This window comes from Lepidochelys olivacea, assembly GCF_965140295.1.
Source record: "Lepidochelys olivacea isolate rLepOli2 genome assembly, chromosome: 11".
Classification (NCBI taxonomy): Eukaryota; Metazoa; Chordata; order Testudines; family Cheloniidae; genus Lepidochelys; species Lepidochelys olivacea.
Window position 1 is genome coordinate 61170518 of NC_140421.1, and position 22234 is coordinate 61192751.

The following is a 22234-nucleotide window of genomic DNA, read 5'->3' on the forward strand; positions in this document are numbered from 1 at the left end:
TTAAAGTCCTCAAATGTAAAATTTCCTCTTCACATTTTACATATTCCTTGTCTGAGATTGGTAAATTTGAGGTAATTGACACACAATTTTGCCAGAAGCTGGGATTGGGTGACAGGGGATAAATCACTTGATTGGTACACACTCTTAAGCTGGTCTGGCATCCCCTCCAGAACAGATCACTGGCACTCATGCACACTGTGAAGGGACAGACACATGGATGAAGTACATTATTGTTTTCTATATTAAGACAGAGGACTCAATGGAACAGATGTTGTATAAATTGCTGTCAGATGCACAAAGTAAACAAAGTGAAAGAAATGCTATTTCCCCCATATTCCAGGTGTGGTTGACTTTGTTACTTGCAACAATATTTGGATAGCAAGTTTCACAGAGAAAAGTAATATTAGTGGTGGCAGTATCCATCTGACTGTATAAATACAGTATAAATATGCTTTTGTTTGCATTAGCTCACTATATTTAGAAGGAAAGACAGGGTTCGGTTATGTTTATTTCAAGACATTAGATACAACTAAAAATGCTGTAGTGTCTGAGTTCTAGGAATATCTCCAGAGGGTGGGAGCAGGGCAGGATGCCAGATGTTGGGATTGTACTCAGATGCAGAGCTCTTCTCTTGACTCACCCTGGCAGCCAAATATAGTGAGTCATATTAGCTCCAACCCAAGAGTACTAAACTGTTTAAGCATTCCTTTGTGGTAGAAGGAGCAGGCTCACAGGGGTCCTATGGGGAAAAACCTTCGGAACAGCCAACCTTAGCAGGAACCTAAGCTGTTTGTTCTTTAAGTTAATAATTTAAAAAAAAAAAAAACTGCAAGAAGGGGTTAAGTTTGAGCCATATCCAGTGTCTGGACTGTTAAGAGCTGGGTGAGAACACTTCCTCTTTAAGGTATGTTTCTAGAGAACAATGGGGTGAAGTGGTAGGTCAAGGAGATTATTGTAGCTTTCTGATTTCCTTTCTTTTAGCTGTCTGAAGAGTTGCTAGCAAAATGGCTGTCCTTTCCTGAGTCTCAACATGTGCCCCTTTGCCAACACATGCTGGGCTTTGCCATGAAGTCTGTCACACAGACTGCAATGGGCGGTAGTTTTGAAGATGACCGGGAAGTAATTCGATTCCGCAGGAACCATGATGCAGTAAGTCTCGGGAAGAGCAAGGAATGTTCTCCTAGATCCTGTCAATTTTCCAGGTTGATGGCATTAGTCTCTATCACTGCATAATTTAGCAAGGGGTACAAAATGCTGGAGCAGAGGCCTTCACCTTGGATGTTCAAGTTGGTAGGGTCTCCAAGCTGGTGATTTCTCCACTATTTTGTCAAATTTTACACTTGGTCAACATAAAGAAATAGCTAATAAGTATATGGTAATTTTTGTAAGGCTGGAGTTTTCTAAAGTACCTACTGGAACTGAGTGTGTGCAAATGTCTTTGAAACCTGATGGCATTTGGTTGCTTTACTCACTTAAAGTCTTATGAAAATCCCATCCCAAGTCTTTGATTTCTGGTCCCTTCTTAAACCCTCAGTGTTGTGAATAAAGAGAACATCTGAGGTGACCACAGTTAGTCCAAGTAGAGGCTGCCATCCACACTTACAGAACCATCACGCTACCTGTAAGGGTAATTATGCAAGATTGGTACTTTGTGATCAGGAGGCACAGTACTGAGCTGAAATTGGGAATGAATGGCAAAGGTTTAAATGAGGCTCTGTGATAAATGCCATTTAGCTCTTACAAGTAAATGGACCACAGTTACTTTGAATCTTGGATGTTGTGCCATCTCCCTTTGACCAGCATATCTTGGATCCTTTATGGACCTTTCTAAAATCAAGAGTAAAAATGATGTGACCTGTGATAGGATGCTACACTAACATGCAGAATAAGTGGGTTGAATTTTTTGACCCTAAAGTGTTTTTGTGCCTTGGGACACAATGGCTTGGAAGACTTTGCTAATAGAGGTAGGTTCAGTCTCCAGGAAGTGGACATCTGGGAACTAATTTTCAGAGGTGCTGAATGTCACTCTAGCTGAAGTCAGTGGGAGCTGTGGGTGCTTGGCAATTCTGTAAATTGAGACCATAGTTTCACACTTTTCTCTCCAAAAGCAATCTCTGAGACCCATCATGTAAGTTCCAGACTTCAGCCAGAATGCTGATGGCTCCAAAGATGAGGATTCGAGGATGGAATGGAAAAAACAGGAACCCAGTGGTTCTGTCAGATATGATAAGGGTCTCTTAAAAATTATCTGCGAAGGCTTGTTTTTAAAAATTGGGTTTGTAACCTTTTTTGCTTCCGTGTGGATAAATGAGGCATGCATTACCTCAGTGATGTAAAAGTAAAGGGCCTTCCTTCTCCCGCTTGGGATATATCATTTTTTCAGTTGTAATTAATCCCATGACTGCATCATCTCAGCACTGTTCCAGCAGCACTTTGCAAACAGCCTCACAAACACAGCAGCACATGTGATTGTGCCCACACTTAAAACAAGGCCTATTTCCTGTTCAGGCCTCCTATAGGGAAGGGGAAGTCTTCGTTTTTTTGTGCATGTGTCAGGATAAAGTTAGGCAGAGCTGCCAGCAACCCGTGACTTGGAGGGTAATGGAATTCATCTGTACCTCTTTCAGATATGGGCAGAAATTGGAAAGGGTTTCTTGGATGGGTCACTTGACAAAAGTATGACCAGGAAAAAGCTATATGAAGATGGTAAGTTGTTTTTCCACCACCCCCCAACTCCCACTTATTGGCTCATTCACACACCGGTGGTTACTGTGTTTGAGGTAACTACCATATGAAGGTGTTTGATTTGACCATATTTATTTATGTATTGGCTTTTCTGTGGAATTCATCACCATAGTATCTGAGCACCTTGCATACATTATCGATTTTTCCTATGTGGTAGTGAATTTTTGTCATCTCTATTTTACGGACAAGGCCAAAGTGATTAAATGACTTACCCAAGGTCACACAGGAAGCTTGTGGCAGAGCTGGAAACTGGACTCAGATTTCCTGAGTTCCTGTTTAGTGACTTAACTACAAGACCATTCTTCCTCTTAGTTAGCCATGAAGCAGAATATAGAAGTCCTGAATTGTGGCTTTAACCAATGCCTTCCTTGGTATTCCTAGGACAGCTTACTATTTTCAGTTATGCATCCGGTTCTCTCATGTCATATTTCATATGCTGCCACACCAGACTATTTTATTTTTGTGCTGTTTTGTCTCTTTTAATTATTATTAAAATATTAAAGTAATATTAAGGACTTAATTTAAACCCACAAAAACAGGGTGTTCCCTTTCTTGCACTTGTGCTGTGTGTTTAAGGACATGAGGCCAAATTCTGCTCTGTTAAGCTGATGTATATCCAGAATTGCCTTCACCAGTTTTATAGCAGTATGACACAACAGAGCAAACTCTGATCTCCTTTATTTTGTGTGTGGGTATTGCTGGGGTCCCCAGACAGCATGTGAGAGGAAGGAGGTGCTACAATGCTGTGAATGATTAGCAGCAATAACTCTATAGACCACACAGGCTGTGAGATCTGAGTGAAGTATAAGGATGTTTCGTGTGGTGATTGTTAAACCCTGAATGTTGTTTGAACTTGCTCTCGTGATCTGAACCATTTGTCTGTTTGACTCGTACGTTTTTAGATTAAATTTCAGTAAACTTCTTGCAGATTGACACTAAGTAACAGGCTCAGTACAGAGTCTGCTTCTGTCAATGGACACAGGATGGACAGCTTGCCTGAAAGACTGTTTGGGAAGATGGATTCTAGAAGAGTCCTCTGCTGCTTTGGGGGGTGACCAGCTTTTAAAATAATGATTTGTTTGTGTGCATGAAGCTCTGATGGAGATGGAATCCGTCTTAAAGAAAGTCACAAAGGAGCGGGGGGGCAGGAGCTTCAGCCGACACGTCTTCATAGACTCCTTACTGCAGGGGAACCTGAGTGACAAGCAGGTATGTACAGCTATTGTGGACGTATCATTACATGCTAATGGAGTTTCACTAGATCAATTGTTAATTACATCTTAGCGTTTAATTAATTGTCCGTCTTGCATCTCGTTTAGTCCAGATTCCTCACTAGAGTATAATGTATATTTATTTTCATCTTCCAATCTTTAAATGCATTATATTTTTGGTTACTTTCTGTTTTGCTGCTTTATTGTTCTACGAACTAGATGGGTATTTAGTGTTAAGAATCTTTCTTTGCTTAGGTACCCTTTGTAGGCCTTGTATTAACTATGAAAAAAACAGAAATAAGGAAACAGAGGTTACAATGGACAAAGCATGAATTCACAAGTGGCCTTGTCACTAATATGTAGCTATTAGATTAAGAAATAGTAAGAAGAAGAGTAATGTGTGATAAACTTGCAGCTGCAACTTTGCTTACTAGCACACTTTATAGCACATGAACAGCTTATGATCTGTACAAGGATTGGTTTGCAAAATTAGTAAGCCAATCATAAAACATGTAAATATAATGCACAATTATAATATTTTAGAATATGTATATAATCTGATTTATAATTATGTATACTGTATGTGGTTAGGGTGCACCACAACTCCGACACCTGAGCCTGATCACCTCATTTGTAGCTTTATGAAATTCCAATTAAGAAACCTCAAGGACGAGTCCAGATTCACACAGAGCTTCTTGGATTCTAGAGGACTGAATAAAGTGTTCTCTCAGAACTGGACAAGGTGTTCTGGATAAGCCAAGTGGAAAAGGTCTTGGAGGGAATCCCAAAACCCTTCCAGTGGAATCACTACAGAGAGTTCAGTCCTATCCTTTCATGCTGGATTTCATGCTGTCTGAGTTAAGGTGATTTAGTGTGGTGGAATGGAAGATGTGATTTGTCATTAGATTCTTTAATGTTTTCTCTGACTCCATACCCCTGAACCAGATTTTGTTTCGTAGATCCTAGAAGACACGATGATATTCTCTCTGGCAGGGTGTGTAATCACGGCTAACCGTAAGTAGAGAACACAGGCAACTTTCAACTCTAACAGAGATAAGGGGACTAATCTATATTGAAAAAAGCATAGTGAGATGAGACTTATTTTCATGTAAAGGAAAAGTAAAATCTCCCTTCCCTTTTCTCTTATACCTGAAATTTATTCAGGCAGATATTTCTACAGTACTGTCCGGGTGCCCAATCGATGCACTTTTCTAGGTAGTGGGTTCTAGTGGATTGAAGTTAAGCTGTTATAAACAGCCCTCCATGTCATGCTGTGAGTCTTAGAATTTCCTGCTGCTGTTCTTCACTTGGACTCTAAGCCCATCCAGCTGATGCTAAATTAGATGAAATTGTACCAAAGGGAAGCAGCCCAAAACGATCATCCCTTGAAATAAACTTTGTTGCTCTTGGAAGATTTAGAGCAAACTGATGTTTGACTGGCTGTTTCACGTTTCCCTACGGCATATATGCTATCAACATTTTTTTAAAAGTTACTCGCATTCATATAAGGATTATGAGAAAAGCAAACAGAAAGAAGAACCAAATGGAAAGCTTTTGGCTGCACAAATTGTTACTATGTTGGGGAACTTTTCTAAACTAATTCTTCAGGATTAACTGGCTCAAAATCGTCCACTTATCTAGAATCCCAAAGACAACAGCCCAAATATAGCGCTTAACCAAGATGTTGAAAAGTATTGAAAGTCAAGTAGCAACGCTCACGTAAAGAGAATGTCACTGGTACAGGAAACTCTCTCCCAGTGTTTTGGCTGTTTAATTTTCTGATGGGATCCCCTGTACAACCTCCAGAGTAGAAAATGGCAAAATGCCTGCTCACGCTTGCTTCTTGCAGCTTGGAAACACTACCTCACGTGGGCTTATTTCATATTAGAGCTGTCTGTCTTTCTGATAATTTTATTGGAGAAGTTTGCGTAGATAGTATATCATAAGTCTATTGCTAGATACACAAAAGACCAGATCCAGCCACATGGTACAGGGAGTTGTTATACATCCCTCGTGCCACCTGAATCCCTCTTGTGCACAGAGAGATTCAGCAGAAAAGGGGAGGCAAGTGACAATATTGCTGTCACCTTCCCATCGGAGCTCTGCCAGGGGGCGATAAGAGCTCTGTTGAGGGGAAGTGTTAAATCAGTGAATCCCCAACTGCTCAGTCACATCGCTTTCCTGGTCAGCACGGTCCACTCTCCTATGACCCACCTGCTGGAGGGGAGGTTTTGGCTGCTTTCTCCACATATGTTGGAGCCTCACTTTGGTAGATTTACTCCTCAGGGCCCTTTTAGTTAAATCTAGTCTGGTTGTCTAAATTCTCTGATTACCCTGAGCGCTGGCCTGTGTGCAGGCAGTATGACTGTTATAGGAGCTGTGCTCTGGGGATTAGGGGAGGAGCAGCAGTATGGAGTGTCTGACCCTTCTTAGGACTGTCTGGTCTCTTCTGTGTGGATCATGGAGCTGTGAGGTTGCAGCACCCCAAACCCATTAAATGGCTGTTTCCTCCTTAATCCACTTGGTTTGATCATTTTCCAGTATTTCCCAAGTTTCTTGTCACTAGGACAGGAAAAGGGATTCCAGACTGTAGTATCCCTGGATAACATCATTCAGACTCTGTCCTATTATTCAGTATAGAATCAATAAGGTCTACCAGGTAAATTCTATACAGCTACATTTTATAGTTCATGCAGATGTTATCCTTTCACATTTGCATCTCATGTGTCTCCCTAATGCCTCTTCTCTGCATTAGAAGAGTAACACTGCAGAGATAGAGAGAAGGAAAACTGGTCTTGATTTGTCCCCCTTAAATGAGGAGATGGATTTGCTGAGCCAGCACTCTCCTTGTTCCTTTCTTAGTATGCACCTGGGCAGTCTATTTCCTGACGACATCACAAGAAGTCCAACAGACCCTCTACAAGGAGGTGGACCGAGTTCTTGGAAAGGGCCCACTTACACATGAGAAAATTGAGCAGCTCAGGTGGGTCCATGTTAAGAGTGGGAGAAGCACTTGAGCTAAATAAGATGTCATTGTGATCCTGCACGCTAAAGGCTGACTCCTATCCATGCTTGTGAAAGAAGGGGAAGCAGCAACACTGATCAGTGTGTCTAGTGACTCAGGGAGCATGCCCATCAGAAGCCCAGGTGGAGTTTGCTTGGAGTCAATGGGAGCATTTCCCTTGACTTCATTTGGAGCTGGATTGGGCCCCTTAACAAGATGCCTTGTGGTGTGCTTGGGAGCTATGCTCTGAATCATGTCTTGCCATTCCTTTGAGCAGGAACAAAGGGGGTATCCTTGACTGGTGACTCTTGTTGATGGCTATGTACCCCTTTGGAAAAGTCCAAGAGGAGTGAATAGGAGAGAGACCTTTTCTGTAGGTGTTAGAACCACCCTATAGAAAGCAACAGAGAATTATATCCCTGGTGTAGGATTCTACCAGATGGTTCAAAAAAACCCTGTTAGACTCTATTCAACTGTGTAGGTTTTTAGACAATTTCACTAGTACCATGTTAAATTTCTGTAGAACCCTCTTAGTTTCAGCATTATTAATTAGAGTAATCTAGGTGTTGTTTGTGTTGCAGTAGTGCCCAATCCGGAGTGGGCCCTCTTATGTAAGGTGCAGTACGACACAGTCCCCAACTTTATTCAGCACTTAAATGCTTTACTGAGTTGGGTCCAAGGTGCAGAGGATTCACAGTATTAGGGCCCTCCAAAGTAGGTGTGGTTGGTAGCAGTGGGGGCATGACCTGAGGTGGTAGTTGAGGACAGGGCACAGTGCGTTTGAACCTTCAACAAGGAGGATTAGGAGTCTTGCCAGTGTCCCTAAAGCATGTGCCTCAGTGCTTAGATGCCTTAAGCAAACCTCAGAGAGTCCAGCCACTGATGCAGCATACCTCTGCAGTCCCCTGCTATAGCTATTGTAGGGCCCTGTGGAGCAGTGGAACACTGTAATACTGTTGTAAGAGAGCTTCCTAGTCTCTCCTTGATGAAGCTTGTTGTCTAGCTGCTATCTGCTGGCCACAGAACAGATGATATTTTTATAACCTCCCAGAGAAAGCCTCTTGCTTCATCTACAAATGTGCCAGGAGTCCTCACTGAGAGTGTCCTGGAAGCAAATCTGGGAGAAGAGCTGTGATCCCAAATGCAGAGGGTCAGCAAGTCTAGGGCAGCCTTACGCAGAACAGCCATTCCTGATGCCACAGAAATATGCACTTGCTTGTCTCAGAAAAAGCTTTATTGGCACAGACTTCTGTTTGCAGGTATTGCCGGCAGGTCCTGTGTGAGACGGTGCGGACAGCAAAGCTTACGCCAATTGCCGCACGGCTGCAGGAGCTGGAGGGAAGAATTGACCAGCATATTATTCCCAAAGAGGTAAGACAGAGCTGGGAGCTCAACCTTGCCCTCTCCTCTTGGTTGATTTTGTTCTTTGCAATTCTGAAGTTCCCATTAGTGTGGAGAAGGGGAGCACTGTGCCCAATTACTGTCAAAACCAGATTATTTCTCTAGCACAGTTTACACCAAGATGACAGTCTGTCTTTGATATTTGTGCAGTTTAGCTTGGAGCTCCTCCCCTTTCCTCTGTGAAGAGGCTATTCTAGAACCCTGAGTAGATTTGCATTTAGTGGTTCATTATAATGGCCTTCCATGGACTACTGCTGGCTTTGAAGGGGTCTGTCTCTGGGCTAAATTGTGCACAAAAGATCCTAATTTAAGAACAAAAGAATGGCCATATTGACTCAGACCAATGGTTCATCTAGTCTAGTATCCGGTCTTCTGACAGTGGCCAGATGCTTAAAAGGAAATGAACAAAACAGGTCAATCATCAAGTGATCCATCCCCTGTCGTCCAGTCCCAGCATCTAGCAGTCAGAGATTTATGGACACCCAGAGCATGGGGTTCCATTCCTGACTGTCTTGGCTAATAGCTATTAGTGGACCTATCCTCCATGATCTTATCTAGTTCTTTTTTTAACCCAGTTACACTTTTGGTCTTCACAACATCCCCTGGCAACGATTTCCACAAGTGGACTGCGTGTTGTATGCAGTAGTCCTTCTTTTTGTTTTTAAACCTACTGTGTATTAATTTCATTGAGTGATCCCTGATTCTTGTTACATGAAGGAATAAATATCACTTCCTTATTCACAATTTTATAAACCTCTATCATGTTCCACCTCCCCTTAGTTGGCTCTTTTCCAAGTTGAGTAGTTCCAGTCATTTTAATCTCTGCTCGTATGGAAGCTGTTCCATACCCTTAACCTTTCTTTCTACCTTTCTACCTTTCCAGTTCTAATATATCTTTTTTTGAGATGGGCAGATGGACCAGAACTGCATGCAGTATTCAAGGTGTGGACATACCATGGATTTATATAAAGGCATTATGATATTTTCTGTCTTGTTATCTATCACTTTCCTAATGGTTCCTAATATTCTGTTAGATTTTTGACTGCTGCAGCACATTGAGCAGATATTTTCAGAGAACTATTCACAATGACTCCCAAGATCTTTCTTGAGTTGTAATAGCTAATTTTGTATGTATAGTTGGGATTATTTTCCAATAGGCATTACTTTGCATTTATCAACATTGAAATTCATCTGCCATTTTGTTGCCGAGTCACCTAGCCTTCCAAGATCCCTTTTTAACTCTTCACAGTCTGTTTTGGACTTAATTATCTTGAGTAATTTTGTATCGTCTGCAAACCATGCACCTCATTGTTTACACTTTTTTCCAGATCATTTATGAATATGATGAACAGCACTGATCCCAGTAGATCCCTGGGGGACACCACTGTTTACATTTCTCCATTTTGAACACTGACCATTTATTCCTAGCCTTTGTTTCCTGTCTTTTAACCAGGTACTGATCCATGTGAGAATCTTCCCTCTTATCCCATGACTGCTTACTTTGCTTAAGAGCTTTGAGGGACCTTGTCAAAGGCTTTCTGAAAGTCCAAGTACACTATCCCACTGGATCACCCATGTCCAGGTGTGTGTTTGACCCCCTCAAAGAATTCTAAGATTAGTGAAGCATGATTTCTCTTTACAAAAGCCTTGTTGACTCTTACCCAACAAATTGTGTTCATCTATGTGTCTGACAATTTTGTTCTTTACTATTGTTTTAACTAGCTTGCCTGGTACTGAAGTTAGGCTTACCGGCCTGTAATCGCCAGGATTGCCTCTGAAGGCTTTTTTTAAAAATGGCATCACTTTAGCTATTCCTCCCTTCATCTGGTACAGAAGTTGATTTAAGTGATAGGTTACATACCACAGTTAATAGTTCTGCAATTTCATATTTGAGTTTCCTTCAGTATTCTGGTGACTCTGGTCCTTGTGACTTTTTAGTTTAGCAATTTGTTCCAAAAACCGCCTCTACTGACACCTCAGTCTGGGACAGTTCCTCAGATTTGTCACCTAAAAAGAATGACTTAGGTATGGGAATCTCCCTCACATCCTCTGTAGTGAAGACCAATACAAAGAATTCATTTAGCTTCTCCGCAATGATCTCATCTTCCTTGAGTGCTCTTTTAACACCTCAATTGTCCAGTGGCCCCACTGGTTGTTTAGCAGGCTTTCTGCTTCTGATGTACTTTAAAAAAATGTGCTGTTAGATTTTGCTGGTTGCTCTTCAAATTCTTTTTTGGCCTGCCTAATTATACTTTTACACTTGACTTGCCAGACTTTGTGTTCCTTTCTATTTTCCTCAGTAGGATTTGACTTTCAATTTTTAAAGGCTGCGTTTTTGTCTTTAACCACTTCTTTTACTCTGTTTAGCTCTGGTGGCATTATTTTGGTCCTCTTACTATTAGTTTTCATTTGGGATATACATTTAGTTTGAGCCTTTATTATGGTGTTTTAAAAAAAGTTTCCTTGCAGGCATTTCACTCTAGTGACTGTTCCTTTTAATTTCTGTTTAACTAGCTTCCTCATTTTTGTGTAGTTCCCCTTTCTAAAGTTAAATACTACTGTGGTGGACTTCTTTGGTATTCCCTCCCTCCCCCCCCCCCCATGCATACATACATACATTCATTATGGCAGCTATCGCCAAGCGGTTCAGCTGTATTCATCTCTTGGACCAGATCCTGTGCTCCATTTAGGACTAAATCAAGAATTGTCTCTCCCATTTTGAGTTCCAGGATTAGTTGCTCCAAGAAGTAGTCACTAATGGTATCTAGAAACTTTATTTCTGCATCCTGTCCTGAGGTGACATGTACCCAGTCGGTATGGGGATATCCTGAAATCCCCAATTATTATTGAGGTTTTTTATTTTGATAGCCTCTCTATTTTCCCTGAGCATTTCACAGTCACCATCATCATCCCGGTCAGGTGGCCAGTATATGTTTCTACAGCTATTCTCTTATTTTTCAAGTATAATTTCTATCCATAGAGATTCTGTGTTACAGTTTGATTCATTTAAGATGTTTACTGTATTTGACTCTTTGCTTTCTTTCACATATGGTGCCATGACCCCACAAGCATGGCCTATATATTAGGTCCCCTGGTATTAGTGTCCCATTAAATGTCATCATTCCACCAAGTAGGGTCTGATACTGTCACCTTTACAGATACAGAGAAAGACTTTACTCTTCATGCAGTTCACTGATTCCAATGGGACTTACTTGCAAAGTAAAGGACTAATGCAAAGCCCATAGAAGAGAAGGGCAATGGATCCAGCCCTAGAGTACTACTAACTATGAGCAAGGGTGGCAGAACTGGGCCCCAAATTATAAAATCCTAATTTATGGGCAGATGCTGCCTGCCTTACTCACCGACCAGAACAAAATCTATTTCAATTCCATTTATTTCAGTAGAGTTGTATCCGCTTACATCAGGTATGAATTTCGTCCAATGGGACTGACTCACATAAACAGAACAGAACTTGGCCTGTAGATTGTAAACTCTTCAGAACAGGTATGTCACAACAGAGCTGCTGAAAAATAAAAGTAAAGGGCCCTGGGATTGTGATTAAGGACATTTGGAAGCCATATAAGGTTGACGTTTACAAGGCAGTGCTGCTTTTTGAGTGTTTGGATTTCATTTCTCTCTCTCTCGCTTGCTCTCTCTGTACTTGGCTGGATTGAGCAGAGCTGACACGATGGTGCTGGCTCCCTTTTGCTTACATTAAACTGCTCCCTGACACACATGCTCTGTTTTTAATTTCAGTATAGTTTCGAGTAGGTTCCTTGCACAAATGGAAGTGATGGCTTGAATTTATGCTGGTGATGGGCTCAGTCCTAATTTTTAACGTACTTTGTATCATTTGTGCCTGACTAGTTGTGGGACAGATGATGAGATCATGTGTGAAACAGGTTTTGTCTTTGTGTACTAGAGATAGGATTTAACCAGGTCCCTGGCCAACACTCCAGAATTTTAGTGAAGTTTGAATCTGTATCTGAACTTGTGCTTGGCTCCTATCTCAATATGGGCTAAACTTGAACTCTGGATATGAACACTCTGGAAGTTTGGATCTGGATATGAACTTAGTGGCTTGATTCCCCACCCTTTACAGAAACCAACAGGGTCCAATTAAAGTTGCTCTAAAGACCTATGCAATTTAATAGAAAATGATAGCTTAAAAATTAAAAAAGTAAAGGTGTTTGGGGATAGGGTATTATGTTCTATATAGGATTATTATATATGTTCTATATAGGACTCTTCCATAAGGGCTGTCTAATGGTTACTATCTAGTGGTAACTTTATCCCTGTTGTGTATTCTAGACTGACTCAGATGTGTTTTTTATTTTCTTTTCATTTCAGACTCTTGTGCTATATGCTCTGGGTGTGGTGCTTCAGGACAGCTCAGCTTGGGCATCACCCTATAAGTATGGGATACCAGAAACTTTATTATAGTTCTTTTTTTTTTTTTTCTTTCGGATCTTGTGTCTCAATGTCCCTATGGGTAGGTTGTCAAACCTTCCGTAAGTAGCCTGTCGTGGAAGGAACTCCCTGCTAAGATTTGTTGAGCTCTCTTGATTGTCTCCAAGGACAGGGTTTTGGGTAACTCTAAATGCGATCTTGCAGGCTACATATTCATTGTGTATTAAGAAGTACAGTAACAGATATTTCTGGCTATTCACAGCCCTCTCTTGGCAAATACTGTGGGACTATTTTTCTGGTTTGCTGCAAGGGGAAAACAGTGATTAAAATGGATTTGAAATCACTATTCATTACCATAAAACAATGGCTCACGGGAGGAAATGTCAGTCAAAGATTTTTGTTTTTTAAGGGGAAGGAAACTCTACCTCATTATTTCCACCCATGAAAACAAAAAGGATCCTGGCCTGAAAATTAGAGCTCCAGAGGGCAAATGGAAATGCTGTAGCTTGCTTTGGCCTCCAGGTGGCAATTTTTAACACTGGTTTAACATAGCTTAGGCAGGAAAGAATGTGGATCAGTGATTCTAGTCTGAGAGAAAAGACAGAGGAGCTTGTGGGAGAAAAAATAGTTCTAAGGGCTCTATTCTTTCTCTTACAGCCATAACCCTTGCTTCAGGGGAAGAGGGAGGGTGGAGAGGCCTCCTGCCCTATAAGCATCATGCTAGCTGATGCCTCCAGGGGCAGTAGGAGATCATACATCAGAATGATAGCTGCACTGTCCTTAGTTTGGCAAGGAGGCACTGGCTGGAGAGGAAGCTGGAGGACAGTGCCATGGTCCACAGTCAGCACAACACACACCCAGTCATTGCCTGCCAATAGATTAAGGGCTGAGATTGTGGTTGACTTGGTCGGGGGGAGGCGTATTTGAGGGTTTCTTGTGTGCCCTCCTTTTGCCCACCTGAGCAAGTTTAGCCACAGTCCAGTCCTAATATAGTGTGGGTGACTGTCTGCTTTCAACAGGTTTTTCTAAATGACTGAGTTTCCCTTCTTGTTATACCATCTGTAATTTGACACTTTTAATTAGGGTGTGAATGTAGTGCCCATTCCTACTGACTCTGAAGGTCAATGGGAAAGCTCCTTTTGACTTTAATCGGCGTAGGATCAGAGCTGTAGTTCATAGGCACAGGCAGGGAGCCAAAGGTTTGAAGTGTAATGGAAAGGATCTAATACACGGTGAGAGAGAATTGCCTTAAAGTCATCTAATTGCATATTTTAGAATATCAGGGATTTTCTATAATATCATAGCTCAGGTTTTAAGCTCCCTGGCATTTTATTAGTCTCCTGATGGTTACTTGATTATGGGAATTTCATTTTCATTAAACCAGCAGTTCCCTTAAAGCTTTCATCAACCCAATGCTGAAACAAGTTCTTCTCATTCTAATGAATCATCAGCTTCCCCCACACACATGCCAGCTGCTTGAAGTGGCGGGTGAGGGGCAAGAAGAATTGGAAATCTTCATGTAAGCAGTGGAGAAGGAAAGGAGAGAGAAATCAGATTGCATGTGCTCTTCGCAAGCTGCATGATGTAGGAGGAAGAAGGCATTCGATTGATGCTGATAGCAAAGTAGTGGGATTCTGAGTTTTAGGATTTTATTAGTCTCTGCCCCTTATGTGTACAGATGTGCACACACACACACATGCATACCCAGGAAGAATCAGTCCCTGTTTTGTCTTACAGATTTGATCCAGACAGATTCAGTGATGAATCCGCTATGAAAAACTTTTCCTTACTGGGCTTTTCGGGAAGTCAGGAGTGCCCAGAGTTGAGGTGAGATTAAAAAAAAAAAAAGGCTGTGTGGATGCAGGGGTAGGAAGGAACAGCTTGTTCCTGTTAAATTTGTCAAGCATTGAACACCAGCCCTGGCAGACTGAATCAGCAGTGACTGCAGAATTTATCTCATTGTTTTCTTTTATTATTCTTTCCCCCTAGGTTTGCCTATATGGTGGCCACAGTACTGCTGAGTATGTTGGTAAGGAAATTATATCTGCATCCCGTGAAAGGGCAGGTCATGGAGACCAAATATGAGCTGGTAACCTCGCCAAAGGAAGAAGCATGGATAACTGTATCCAAGAGAAGCTGAGTGAACAAAGCCAGGAGTGAGTTAGTGAGAGAGAAAGAGCGCGCACCTCAGAAAGGAACCCTCCATCATGCTGAACTGGTCAAGGGTTTAACATCACTGTTCCATTACCTTCCATGTTCTTAACCCAGCAGCCTCTTGGTATTTTTTGTAACTCAAAAAAATTGTCATATTAAAGTAGATTTAATTCTTATGCCATTTGGATACATTATTTTGACCTCTAGCCATTTTGCATTCAAGGAAGCAACATAATCTTACAGTTTTACTCCTAAGAACTGCTGTATTGGAATAGGCCAATGCTCCAGCTAGCCCATTATTTGTATGGGGAAAGGGGTAGAACACCCCAGCAGAGTGTGATGGCAGCAAATAGCATGTTAGTTTCATGATGCACTTTTTAGAGGCTTTTAGTTAGGATAAACAACATGGAAAGAAAAGGGAGGGGCAAGGGCATGCTGGAGAAAAGAGGGGTGTGGGGGCAGGTGTGAAGTGAAGCAGCTCTGGAGAATAGGGAGGGGGAGAGTTGGAGCAAACAGCCAATCAGTGCAGGGCAGAGACAGTCCAGTCAAAACTGTAGGAAGTTCTCTGGCCACAGGCCCCTGCTTTGACTCCTTCTCAGCCCAGCAGCTCCAGCTGGCTGGGGTCTCTGGTTGGTTCCTCTCCAGTTTCTCCTCAAGGCCATCTGGTGAGGTGGGGGAAGGCAGGGAGGCATCACCTGAGTCCTAGTTTCCCCTAATTGTGGGGGATGGAGGGGGTCCACTGCACTGTGCTGGTGGGGAGGGGTGGCCCTGGCTGGTCATGTAGGGCTGGGGAGGGAAATGGTTGTCCAATTCCTGCTAAAACAGTAGTGGCAGTTTTAAAAAGAACAAGGCAGGGATTTTTTAGCCAGCAGATTTTGAGGCCAGCATCTGATTTAATCAGCATCAGGAATGATTGCTGAACATCGTTCATCGCACAGCATCAGGTCATCAGGTCACTGCAAGGCTGGCAGAGCAAGTGGGGGAAAAGGAGAGGGCTGATTTTATAGGCCTTTGGGTTAATATTCTAATTTACAAGTAAAAAGCCCTTTAGAGAGTCCTCTTCCCAACCATTGTTAGCCAAATTAGCACCAAGTACAGCCTGTTTGTGCAGGTCCCTCTCATTGCCCTAATGCAGTGGTTCCCAACCTCTCCTTTTTTGAGCCTGTTGGGATGGGATAGACTGTCTGGTGCCCTCATGTCCCCTTTGCCCTAAATCTTGACACACTTGCTGTCCTGTCTCCTTTATTCTGTCCATTTTCTCACTCTTCCTTGTCCCTTTGTTCTTTTATACATGCTTTCCCCATCCCCTTACCACTGCTCCCCCTAAACCTACTTCTGCTGATGACTCTGATCCCCATTCCCTCTCTCAACACGGTGCCGGCAGTGCTCGTGTGGGGGTGGAGTAGAGAAGCTTGGGCTGGCAGGCTGCTACTTCAGCCTGCAGCCACCATGTGAGCTGCTCTTGCAACCAACCCTTTTAAGAGCCACAGCAGAAGGGGAGAGCTTCCAAGGAGCTACCTTCTACCTCATCTGCAGAAGGGTCAGCATGTTTCAGGTGGGGAGATAGATCTGGGCAGCTGCAGTTTTCTTCACCTACACTGTGATCCTTTTCTCTGGCACCTCCACGTTGGGAAACACTGCTCTTATAAAAGTGTCTTTGTTTCTTTCTAGTTGCTCGCTGCCAGCCTAAATAGTGTCCTAATGGCTCTGCTTGGATTAACATCTGATGCCATCTTCAGCTGAAATCTAAACAGAAAATCCTGCCTTTGTGTTCAGATCAGCTCTGCTTTTGTGGAGCTGAGATTCAAAACTCCAGAATGGTCCCTGATCCAATTGATACATGGTGGTGGGTGGGAGGGAGGGAAAGATATTTTACTATCTTTGTTTTCTGGGTAGAAAGAATATCACTTTGTGATTCAGCCCCTTGCACCTCACTGACATTTATTTCATAATGAATTATACAAAAGCTCTATTAATCTGACCTCCACGTAACTGAAGGTTGATCCTGTGCCAGATAGCTATGCACCCTAAGCCTTGCTTATGTAAAACTCAGTTTTCCCAAAGGTTCCAGATATTTCCAAAACTTTAGAAAAATAAGTATACACAATTTTATTTTAAAATATCCCTGGTGTGTGGAGGAGCCAAAATGGAGGATAGTTTATTTCTTTGACTGGTAGAACAATACTGTGTCTGTTAAGAACCTGTCTGAGAATAGCTGACTTTGTAGTATACTTAAGGCCACAATTTGCTTTCTTACTGTCACACAGTGGGAATGATGATTCAGACACTAGGAAGCTCTTTCAAAAATAATTGTCCAAAAGCATCAAACTTCTGTTTAGTTCTGTTCAGAGTTCCCTGAACTGTGATAAAATGTACTCTCGTGATGTCCATTAAAGTCTCAGGTACACACAATGCTTATTCACCTCTTATACTGGTATAAATTGGAAATAACTCCACAGCAGTTGTAAATTTAGTCTATGTCTGCACCATGCACAGTTAGGGTTACTGGAATACAAACAATACACTGGTGTAACAATCAGTAAGTGGGAGAAGAATCTGGCCCAGTATGGTGGAGGCTAACACCTGAGGAATAGCTTGTATTAGCTCTAGTGGTCAGTGCCAATGTAGAAAAATTCCCTGCCCTTCTCAGCCAGGAACTGTGCCAAGTGCTGTTAGAAATGGGAAGAATTAAAGTGATAAATGCCCAGAATACAAGTCTCTAGCACAGTTACATTAATATTATGACACTTCTTCGCGTGACTGTGACTGAATTATTTGCTTAACACTATACGCAACCATTCTTCATTGCTTAATATCTGTCATTTCAATTTGGATGAGTCTTAAGATTCAGTTCATGAGTCATCAGCCCAGTTGCATTGCCTTATTTTACAAAATTTCAATTTCCAGGCAGTTGTTCAAGGATCATTGCTATCTGCTCCCTTACTAACATGTTCTACATTTTCATATTAAAAGCTCAAAAATACATTTTATGGTCATTTCCAGTAGGCAGTTGTTTTTTCTCCAAGGTGTGTGGGTTTGGTTGGCTGGGGATTTTTTTAAGTGAATGTTTAGGTTTGCCATTTAGCACCAATGCCAAAGCATTCAGACAGTAAGCCCCCCTAGTCACAGAACAGGGTCAACACCTGCAGGAGCAGTACAGCCCTTGTGGAAAAGTCCTCTAGAGACGAAACCAATAGGGTGGTAGAGAAATTGCCTTTATAGGCTTTTTTTAAACTGTCCTATAGGCTTCCACGGTAGAATCTCAGAGTTACGAATACCTCAGGAATGGAGGTTGTTCATAAATCTGGAATGTTTGTAACTGAACACCACATTATGGTGGTTCTTTCAAATGTTTGCAATGGAACATTGACGTAATACAGCTTTGAAACTTTACTGTGCAGAAGAAAAATGCTGCTTTCCCTTTATTTTTCTAGTAGTTTACATTTAACACCTTACTGTGCTGTATTTGCTTTTTGGTGGTTGTTTTGGCTCTGCTGCTGCCTTATTGCAGACTTCCAGTTCCAAATGTGGGGGCGGGGGGGTTGACTGGTCAGTTTGTAACTGAGGTTCTACTGTAGTCTGTAGCAAAACTATAATTCTATTAAATCCTATAGGATGGTTCAAAAACCTTATACAGAAAGGTTATTTTCTGTTATTTATGGTATTTTATCATAGAATTAAGCCATGTGTAGGGGTGAACGTTAAATCTGTCTCCATGCCTATTTAGGTTCCTGCAATGAGAACCAAGCAAGTTCTGGAGGCGCGGAGTGGGTGCAGAGGGCTGCCCTTTTATTTGTATTGCAGAGACTACAAAGGGGGATAATAAGTGCCATTATGGTGGTAGTTTTGTGATACAGGCACTTGTCAACTAGAACAAACACCTTATTTCAGCCAGGCCTCCAAATAGCCATTAAATGGCCTTAGCTCATAGTCACTGTTACCCAGCATATAAACCAGTTGCCTAGGAATAGCAATATGCATAGCCTATTACTTGACGTTTGAGAAATGGCTGACTATATTCGTAGCATCCAGCTCTGGGGTAAGTGCTGTATATTTCACTTTGCATCCTGCAATGGAAATAACTTTCAGGGCCAGTTGACACTTGCTCTCTGAAAAGTCTTTGTTTGGCAACTCTAGGGGTATGTCTACACTACGAAATTAGGTCGAATTTATAGAAGTCAGTTTTTTAGAAATCGGTTTTATATATTCGTGTGTGTGTCGCCACAGAAAATGCTCTAAGTGCATTAAGTGAATTAACTCGGCAGAGCGCTTCCACAGTACCGAGGCAAGCGTCGACTTCTGGAGTGTTGCACTGTGGGTAGCTATCCCACAGTTCCTGCAGTCTCCGCTGCCCATTGGAATTCTGGGTTGAGATCCCAATGCCTGATGGGGCTAAAACATTGTCGCGGGTGGTTCTGGGTACATATCGTCAGGCCCCCGTTCCCTCCCTCCCTCCGTGAAAGCAGCAGCAGACAATCATTTCGTGCCTTTTTTCCTGAGTTACCTGTGCAGACGCCATACCACGGCAAGCATGGAGCCCACTCAGGCAACCGTCACCATATGTCTCCTGGGTGCTGGCAGACGCGGTACTGCATTGCTACACAGCAGCAGCAACCCACTGCCTTGTGGCAGCAGACAGTGCAATAGGACTGGTGGCTGTCATCGTCATGTCCGAGGTGCTCCTGGTCGCCTCTGTGAGGTCGCAGATTCTGGGCTCGGGAAACAAGCACAGACTGGTGGGACCGCATAGTGTTGCAGGTCTGGGACGATTCCCAGTGGCTGTGAAACTTCCGCATGCGTAAGGGCACTTTCATGGAACTGTGACTTGCTTTCCCCTGCCCTGAAGCGCATGAATACCAAGATGAGAGCAGCCCTCACAGTTGAGAAGTGAGTGGCGATAGCCCTGTGGAAGCTTGCAACGCCAGACAGCTACCGGTCAGTTGGGAATCAATTTGGAGCGGGCAAATCTACTATGGGGGCTGCTGTGATGCAAGTAGCCCACGCAATCAAAGATCTGCTGATATCAAGGGTAGTGACCCTGGGAAATGTGCAGGTCATAGTGGATGGCTTTGCTGCAATGGGATTCCCTAACTGTGGTGGGGCCATAGACGGAACCCATATCTCTATCTTGGCACCGGAGCACCAAGCCGGCGAGTACATAAACCGCAAGGGGTACTTTTCAATAGTGCTGCAAGCTCTGGTGGGACACAAGGGATGTTTCACCAACATCAACGTGGGATGGCCGGGAAAGGTACATGACGCTCGCATCTTCAGGAACTCTGGTCTGTTTCAAAAGCTGCAGGAAGGGACTTTCTTCCCAGACCAGAAAATAACTGTTGGGGATGTTTAAATGCCTATAGTTATCCTTGGGGACCCAGCCTACCCCTTAATGCCATGGCTCATGAAGCCGTACGCAGGCAACCTGGACAGTAGTCAGGAGCTGTTCAACTACAGGCTGAGCAAGTGCAGAATGGTGGTAGAATGTGCATTTGGACCTTTAAAGGCGCGCTGGCGCAGTTTACTGACTCGCTTAGACCTCAGCGAAACCAATATTCCCACTGTTATTACTGCTTGCTGTGCGCTCCACAATATCTGTGAGAGTAAGGGGGAGACGTTTATGGCCTGGTGGGAGGTTGAGGCAAATCGCCTGGCTGCTGGTTACGTGCAGCCAGACACCAGGGCGGTTAGAAGAGCACAGGAGGGCGCGGTACGCATCAGAGAAGCTTTGAAAACCAGGTTCATGACGGGCCAGGCTACGGTGTGAAAGTTCTGTTTGTTTCTCCTTGATGAAACCCCCCGCCCCTTGGTTCACTCTACTTCCCTGTAAGATAACCACCCTCCTCTCCTCCCTTCGATCACCGCTTGCAGAGGCAATAAAGTTATTGTTGCTTCACGTTCATGCATTCTTTATTCATTCATCACACAAATAGGGGGATGACTACCAAGGTAGCCCAGGAGGGGTGGTGGAGGAGGGAAGGAAAATGCCACACAGCATTTTAAAAGTTTACAACTTTAAAATGTATTGAATGCCAGCCTTCTGTTTTTTGCGCAATCCTCTGTGGTGGAGTGTCTGGTTGGCCGGAAGCCCCCCCCCCACCGCGTTCTTGGGCGTCTGGGTGTGGAGGCTATGGAACTTGGGGAGGAGGGCGGTTGGTTACACAGAGGCTGTAGTGGCAGTCTGTGCTCCAGCTGCCTTTCCTGCAGCTCAACTATACACTGGAGCATACTGGTTTGGTCCTCCAGCAGCCTCAGCATTGAATCCTGCCTCCTCTCATCACGCTGCCGCCACATTTGAGCTTCAGCCCTGTCTTCAGCCCGCCACCTCTCCTCCCGGTCATTTTGTGCTTTCCTGCACTCTGACATTATTTGCCTCCACGCATTCGTCTGTGCTCTGTCAGTGTGGGAGGACAGCATGAGCTCAGAGAACATTTCATCACGAGTGCGTTTTTTTTTCCTTTCTAATCTTCACTAGCCTCTGGGAAGTAGAAGATCCTGTGATCATTGAAACACATGCAGCTGGTGGAGAAAAACAAAGGGACAGCGGTATTTAAAAAGACACATTTTATAAAACAGTGGCTACACTCTTTCAGGGTAAACCTTGCTGTTAACATTACATACATAGCACATGTGCTTTTGTTACAAGGTCGCATTTTGCCTCCCTCCACCGCGTGGCTACCTCTTCAATCTTCCCCCCTCCATGTGGCTAACAGCGGGGAACGTTTCTGTTCAGCCACAGGCAAACAGCCCCCAGGAATGGGCACCTCTGAGTGTCCCCTGAAGAAAAGCACCCTGTTTCAACCAGGTGACCATAAATGATATCTCACTCTCCTGAGGATAACATAGAGAGATAAAGAATGGATGTTGTTTGAACACCAGCAAACATAGACTGCAATGCTTTGTTGTACAATGATTCCCGAGTACGTGTTACTGGCCTGGAGTGGTAAAGTGTCCTACCATGGAGGACGCAATAAGGCTGCCCTCCCCAGAAACCTTTTGCAAAGGCTTTGGGAGTACATCCAGGAGAGCCGCGAATGCCAGGGCAAATTAATCCTTTCACAGGCTTGCTTTTAAACCATGTATAGTATTTTAAAAAGGTACACTCACCGGAGGTCCCTTCTCTGCCTGCCGGGTCCAGGAGGCAGCCTTGGGTGGGTTTGTGGGGTACTGGCTCCAGATCCAGGGTAAGAAACAGTTCCTGGCTGTCGGGAAAACCGGTTTCTCCGCTTGCTTGCTGTGAGCTATCTACAACCTCATCATCATCATCATCATCATCTTCGTCCCCAAAACCTGCTTCCGTGTTGCCTCCATC

At 43.3% G+C, this 22234-nt stretch overlaps 1 protein-coding gene across 5 annotated transcripts in view; it reads left to right on the forward strand.

The window, feature by feature from the left end:
- The window catches only part of CYP20A1 (cytochrome P450 family 20 subfamily A member 1), a 26102-nt gene extending 11001 nt beyond the window's left edge, over positions 1 to 15101 (forward strand). For 4 of the 5 annotated variants that reach the window (XM_084643868.1, XM_084643866.1, XM_084643865.1 and 1 more), the window contains exons 5-13: positions 982 to 1149; positions 2628 to 2706; positions 3839 to 3954; positions 4916 to 4970; positions 6819 to 6939; positions 8220 to 8331; positions 12712 to 12776; positions 14509 to 14598; positions 14761 to 15101. In XM_084643868.1, coding sequence (XP_084499994.1) covers positions 982 to 1149; positions 2628 to 2706; positions 3839 to 3954; positions 4916 to 4970; positions 6819 to 6939; positions 8220 to 8331; positions 12712 to 12776; positions 14509 to 14598; positions 14761 to 14911 — 957 coding nt within the window. In that variant the 3' untranslated portion in view covers positions 14912 to 15101. Of the gene's footprint in view, positions 1 to 981; positions 1150 to 2627; positions 2707 to 3838; positions 3955 to 4915; positions 4971 to 6818; positions 6940 to 8219; positions 8332 to 9814; positions 10015 to 12711; positions 12777 to 14508; positions 14599 to 14760 lie in introns of those variants that run through there. The other variant, XM_084643869.1, reaches the window with a different exon arrangement.
- The last annotated feature ends 7133 nt before the right edge of the window (positions 15102 to 22234 follow it).